This window comes from Haplochromis burtoni, unplaced genomic scaffold (assembly GCF_018398535.1).
Source record: "Haplochromis burtoni strain Fernald_Lab_line unplaced genomic scaffold, NCSU_Asbu1 Contig_26, whole genome shotgun sequence".
NCBI lineage: Eukaryota > Metazoa > Chordata > Actinopteri > Cichliformes > Cichlidae > Haplochromis > Haplochromis burtoni.
In genome coordinates this window covers 1,748,562-1,755,520 of record NW_024582387.1, presented here as the reverse complement: position 1 = coordinate 1,755,520, position 6,959 = coordinate 1,748,562, and the positions used below count along the sequence as shown (strand labels likewise).

The 6,959-nt window shown below is 39.6% G+C and overlaps 1 protein-coding gene across 4 annotated transcripts in view; it reads left to right on the top strand.

The window, feature by feature from the left end:
- The window catches only part of ephb2b (eph receptor B2b), a 120,198-nt gene extending 115,986 nt beyond the window's left edge, over nucleotides 1-4,212 (top strand). For all 4 annotated transcript variants that reach the window (XM_005917861.3, XM_005917862.3, XM_014332257.2 and 1 more), the window contains exons 14-16: nucleotides 870-1,063; nucleotides 1,692-1,847; nucleotides 2,968-4,212. In XM_005917861.3, coding sequence (XP_005917923.1) covers nucleotides 870-1,063; nucleotides 1,692-1,847; nucleotides 2,968-3,076 — 459 coding nt within the window. In that variant the 3' untranslated portion in view covers nucleotides 3,077-4,212. The remainder of the gene's footprint in view (nucleotides 1-869; nucleotides 1,064-1,691; nucleotides 1,848-2,967) is intronic.
- Nucleotides 4,213-6,959: the final 2,747 nt, after the last annotated feature.

Sequence of the window (6,959 nt, the reverse complement as noted above, 5' to 3'; positions counted from 1 at the left end):
GTAATGCTTGTGTCATGTCTTATGCTGTCATATTATACTGTGATATGTGGGGATATGTTGCTACCAATTTCTGACTTTTTTGGCAAATGCCCGTTTGTCTTTTACATGCATATTGTGGGTGGTATATGGAATAACTGTAATTAAAAGTAATTTAAATATTTCAGCCATTACTTTGCACACTAATGCACAAAGTAATGGCTGTAGCAGTTCACTGCTTAACTGATGTTTTCATTTAATCAGAAATGAAAGCATCAGCGCCGGGATTTACTTGTGTTAGATGTGGCTGTGATGAATTTTTACTGTGGATGGAGCATTAGTCTATAAAGCTAAGATAATAATAATTAATAACTGTATTTGTAAGGGAAATATTGAGAATTCTTTTTTTAGGCGTGGGATACTACATCGTTAAAAAATTAAATTGATTTAATTTCCCAATAAAAAGCAGCTGCTTCTTATAACTTTTCAAAGTTTTATGAGCCATTATTTTGGCACTCTGAACAAAGATACTTTTCTTTTTCTCTAAGTCTTAGAAATATCACTAAATATATGTAAAGTTTACCAAAAAGTAAAAATGTAAATCTTTTTTGTTTTTCCTTTTCCTACCTTACATGATTTTATTTTCAAAAGCACTGCTGCAATTAACAATCTAATAACGTAATGTATTATAATATATTGTCAGACAAACATCCATACTTTCAAATGTAGCCCATGTAATTCAGTATTTTAAACTATCATATTGTTATTTATAATTAAGGAAAGATGTCTTCACATCTTCCAGAATTGGCTCTTAAATCTCTTCTCCCTAAAAATCAGTTTCCTCCTTGTAGAGCCTCATAGCGGCCCTTAGAAATCTTTGTCTCCCCCTGCAGGTCATTAATGCCATTGAGCAGGACTACCGGCTTCCCCCGCCCATGGACTGTCCCAGTGCCCTTCACCAGCTCATGTTGGACTGCTGGCAGAAGGACCGCAACAACCGGCCCAAGTTCAGCCAGATTGTTAACAACCTTGACAAGATGATCCGTAATCCTAACACACTGAAGGCGATGACCCCTTTATCTTCAGGGTGAGTGAAAAACAGATTTTGTCAATGATAGAATATAAGCATCAGAGTCTTTCTCCATAAAAAGACTCTGTCTCTCTAAATTCGTCCTCTTGCTACAGTGTCATCCACAGCACCGTCAACTTTTGTCTCTTGTTTCCCCATGGCGCCGAGCGGTTATGTAAATTAAAGCCTTGGTTTGATAGATCAGATCCTTCCCACGAATGCTTCAGGCAAATCCTCGATTGAAGCACTTTCAAAATTTTCAAAACATTTGAAGCGTTTCTGCTCTGGGTGTTAGTTTCCTTTGAGAGCCAGGGTTTACTGATTTCCATTATCCCCGTCTGTAGTTTAGTTTGTGGTGAACTGCAGGACCAAGGGCCAAATTTTCCACACAGACTGAGTGAATATATTGGCTCCCTGAAGCCTATCACTTCATTTGGAAAATACCCTTTATGAGGAATCACTTTGGAAAATATTGGTTCATGGATAAGGCCGGTGGGATTTTTGGAAGTTCCGTCTCAAATTTTGAAAATGTAATGTAATAATTCATCTTTGAATCATACCCAGGTGGTCTAGACTGGCTTTGATGTTCAAGCTGCCATTTTGTATTATCGTTGTTCTTAACGGGCCCTGCTTGTGTCCCCTTCAGTGTTCATCTCCCTCTCCTGGACCGCAGCATCCCAGACTTCTCCAGCTTCAGCACTGTGGATGAGTGGCTGGATGCCATCAAGATGGGCCAGTATAAAGACAGCTTTGCCAATGCGGACTTCACTACATTTGATGTGGTGTCTCAGATGACCATGGAGTAAGTGCTGATGATTGCTGGTATTCTGGATACGATAAGGAAAAAGGGGAAAAAAAGATCACAAGAAGTGGGTTTGCTGAGTCTCATATATACCTAAAACTTGAACGAGCACCAGACTCTGCCTCTGGCCTGTTCGAAAAGACGCAAGCACTGCATGCAATTAGCAGATTGTAATAATGCAGTTGCAAGGCTGAACCATCGGCACAATAGCTCAGAGCTATAAAATCAGCCTTTATTCTCTGCCATGTGTTCAGCAGGCCTCTCTTTGACCTCACTTTAAAGATTAAGAGGAAACATCAGAATGTGGGGTCGGTTTCATGAAATACTAGGAGAACAATTACCCCAAACATATAAAATAGAATCTTGTTAAGAGTGCCACATGTAGAGAAATTGATAAAAAAAAATGCTGTCAGTGTATAACAGTATCACATGCCTGACATCGTTTCACAGAAATGTTGAGCTTCAGTTCTTTTGAAGAAAACAGATGGTAATGGGTAATTCAACAACTTTGATTACTGCTGAGACTTAGCAGTAGAAGAAAGAAAACTAATTATTTTATGGGTAAGAAACACATTATAAGCAAGCGATATTTGGGGCCGAAGCCTTGAGACAATGTGGGACTGGATATTTCAGCGGGAACTCGTGATCTTTGTAACGGATGTTCTCTATGGTAGACTTTAGTGAAAAACATGTTGCGATTTTGGCATTGTATACATTCGATTTAGTGGTGAGAGACAGCCAGAAGACTTCCTTTACAAAAAACAACTGACGTTCAAGCTTTATTTTTGTTTTATTTCTAACCTCAGTGCATGGACACACAACTGTGTCTTGTCAAAATCATTCATGCTTTCGTTCGATTACTGTCAAACCGTTTTTCATACATGTGTTTTTTTCAGTTGTAATGCTTGTGTCATGTCTTATGCTGTCATATTATACTGTGATATGTGGGGATATGTTGCTACCAATTTCTGACTTTTTTGGCAAATGCCCGTTTGTCTTTTACATGCATATTGTGGGTGGATGGAAAGATTGAAAGATAGATGGAATAATAGGTCGTGAAAGACTGTTTTATAGCCTGTGGTAACATCAGCCTAACATCTGCTTCTTTCTGTACTTCCAGTGACATCCTGAGGGTTGGTGTGACGTTAGCAGGCCATCAAAAGAAGATCTTGAATAGTGTCCAGATGATGCGGGCACAGATGAACCAGATCCAGTCGGTGGAGGTTTGACCCTCCCAAGTGGAGCAGAGGGAAAAATAAGGCGGTTGGGATGCAGGGCTCTGGGTGCAGAGGATGGAGTTGATGTTTTTTTTTCTTTTCTTTTTTTTTCCATGTGACAATGTGTCTGGTCTTCCCACCAGACTGCCATTCATCTCCCATTCCCTTTTCCACTTCCCTCTGTGCTCCTCCTATCCCCTTACCCTGACTCTTCCTCCATCCTTGGGATCAGCTGTGGAGAGTTAGGAATACAAAAGTCCTTGTGAAGAAGCATCAGACCGCCCACAGCCAAACCACCTTTAGAGCCAGAAACATGGGAGGTTAGACGTGACCAGCAGCGCATTTTTTTCAATCTTCCACCTTTTTTCATTGATGTTGTTGTTTTATTTTATTTTATTTTTTTGGTTTGCTTGTTCTGATAATTTTTTAAAGAATTTTTTAAAGAAAAAAAAAAAGAAGAAAAACTGAAAAAGGAAAGGAGTTTATCTAAATTTATAGATGATATAAGGTTGAACACTAGATGAACTGAGTAGGAAAGCTACCCTTTAAAAGGGCGACAAAAAAGAACACAAGGAAGAGTTGAGGAGACTGCTCTCGACAAGGCCTGGATTTTGTTTTTTTGTTTTTGTTTTTAATTTTGGACATTGTTCAAAAACACAGAAATTCTCTGTGGTTTTCAGAAAGGCAAGGTGTGGAGGAGACTAGGTGATCCGATGTGTACATCCAACTGTTTCCCCGGGAAAGATGATATAAAAGAGTGAACTAGACAACTTTTGCCACAGACAATGTCAAAACCACTTTCAATCAGACTGATAAACAGTGAAATCAACACTGAAGAAAAAGGAAAAAAAAAAAAAATCTCATTGCAAGTAATTTTCTATATTGTGTGATATTTTGTGATGAAGACTCCCTCTCACCATGCTTCCTCTCACTAAAGAAAATTTAAGTGTTTTTTTTTCCTCACAGCCTGCCAAATAGAAGTATTTTGCACCCCAATCATGATCCTGTACTGTACATATCAAATGCACATGACCTGCCATAAAATGATGACTCAGAGATAGCTATTGTAATTAAACAGTTCAGGAGCAGAAGAACTGATTGCAAAGGCGGTGGGCTTGAGTTTATTTTCTTGATTTTTTTTTTTTTTTAAGCAAACTGAATACCTGTGTAGTCATACAAAAAGAGACAGGTTATACATTAGAATCCACGTGCATTAAGTCTCTGTTAAAGCTTCCTCCCTCATGTTCATCTCCGGTGCTGTGTGTCCGCATGTGCACATGCATAACACATGCACAAAGAAGCAGTCGCTCCCGAAATGTCGGGACTTGTTTGATAGCATGCTGAGTGAGTGGTTAATTTCACAGTGCTTTGATTTGCTGCAATTACTAGAACTCTGTTTGGTAAGAGCTTAGATTTGACACACTTTACAGAGTGTAATGCGTCTGCATTATATTCGGTCTTCTTCTGCCAGTTTTCCTTTTCTAAACAAATTTGTACATTTTTCTTCCTCGCGCACACAATCCCACTCGTGAATGGACTTTTCAGCGAGATGTTGACTGAATGGAAAAACATGCAATGCGTTGTATTAATTTCTCTATTGGTATCAATGAACTGCTATTATTACTTTAAGATTTTTTTTTCTGCACTGAGTCTACTGTGTGACTCCAACAAAACACTCTGGATCTTCCATAAATGCTTTGAAATTATTTTTGAATCATGTTGGTGCACAAAACCATGTAGATAAATGGCAATTTCATGTAACAGGCCTTGGCTTTATTTAATAGACAGTATATGCATTTATTTTATGGTTTCCTGTGAAAGGTACTGTCTAATGAGTTCAGAGCACTCAGTCATTGTTTGTGTTGTGGTCAGTAACCTGTTGGAAGGGTTATGGGGGGGAAAGATGGAGTGTGTAGCAATGCAGTCATTCTCCAGCGATGGTGAATGTTGAATCAGACAGGGGTTTATGTACACAGCCACTAAATGTTATCAGCAGTGGAGAGCTCCCACTGAGCTGCGCTCTGAGACCTGACAGCCAGACATGGATGTCCAGCTGTGAGCCATCGGTCAGATGTGTCTGGTCACAGCGGGGCAGCCGCACCCTGATCACTGCTGCTCTGTCCAGGCACTGATTCCTTCCCCGTCCTCTTGATCACAGACATGCCTGTGGGCCACCTGTCTGCCGCTTCCACTGATCTCCACACAGTCGGCTTCCAACAGTTGTCCGGTTTCATCTCGGCGATTTTAAAAGAATCTACAGCAGCAGGCGAACTGCCACTCATGAGTGGAGCAGTTGTGTCATGTCTTGTCCTAATGCTGCATGCCACTGAGTATGAGAGAAAGATTCCTCGGGACCGGACAATGCTTCCATGTTTGCTTGCACCAAATCCTCAGATGTAGACAGGAGTTCCCAAGACAGCTTTAGCACCAAAGCCCCTCTTAAAGAAAGTGAGAAACCTCAGTTACTGCTCCACTGTTGTTCTACCTTTCATTATCCCTGCCTGTCCAGAGAATTTAAGGCCAACAGTGGATGGTGGGATTTTCATTCTTTTTCTGCCCTACGCTCTGCTTGGTTATTTTCATCTGCGGTACAACACATCGAACAAATATTTCCCTGGAAGCTTTTCATAACATATGAAACTGAAGGAGGAGACTCATGAGCTGTTAAGTCATAGCTGAGAAGTGAGTGAGAAGTGATGCTGTGACCTAAATGCCACTGATGCCAACATGTAGTCTTCTTTTTTTTTTTTTTCCTGAGTTTTGATTATCTTCCCTTTCCATTTCCCAATACTTAACAGCTCATCAGTTTTATTTAGTTGAGGCTGTACGCTCTCATGGTACAGCAAATATGCTGTCGTCAGGAAAAACACTTAAGAAATTAGACTCGAGTATACACAAGGCTGGTGAGGTTTCGCTCCAGCCCCATTAAAGCTCATTCAGATGCTTGTCCTTGGATGCTGCCAAGACTGTGAGTTATTAATCAAGCAATTATCCTTGACGTTAGCTTCAAGGAAGTACCTAAAACAGGGTGGGCGGACATGCCGCAGTGGTGGAATAGTGCTGAAATTATTCAAATTTCTTTTGGTCCATACTGTCTGTACTTCTTGCAGCTTAGAGAATTCTTTTTCTGAAAGTTTGGTTTTATTTTATTTTTCATTTCATATATTGGAGATTAAATATTTTGTTTGAATTTGGAGTGTTTGGAAATGCAGCATGAAGTGTCTGCTCTATGTATCTTATGATTCTCGTGGCACAAAAAAAATATTGTTGCAGATCAGAGCAGTGACCAGCGAGCTCTATGTTCAACTTCTAGGCTATTGAAAAATGTATAGAAAATGAATTAGTGATTCAGCTAGTGCAGTTTTTATGACAGGCATGTTTCTAAAAGAATTTTCACTCAATGTGATTATTCTTTTATTGCCTCTGAAATCAGACTGAATATTTCATTTAAATGAAATTACTTTTCCATTTTTGTAAATGGTTTTCACAGTTCAGAAGTGCAGTAGTATATATCACAATATTCAATCACTTGGAAATTTGATGACTTGTAAATACAGAAGGGTCTTTGTGCTCTTTATTTTATTCACTTGCTTATTTTTTCTTTCAGAGCAGTTGCTTTTTACCATTCACCTCCCCCCCAAAAAACAGCATGTATGAGTACCTCAACAGGTGTAGTCTTACCGCAGCAAAAATACGGCATCTACACATGCAGGCTCCAGTTTCCCTTGTTTTCCTCTGGGTAGTAAAGTAGATGCAGTGTGGTGGTGATGCCAGTGATGGTTTCACACATTTTGTCTCTGCATTTTTCAGAGAAACATCTTGTACTTTCTCCTTTTACATCTGTGAAGAAAAGTAAAACCACTCAGCTCTGTCCTCACCGTGTGCCAATTTTTTG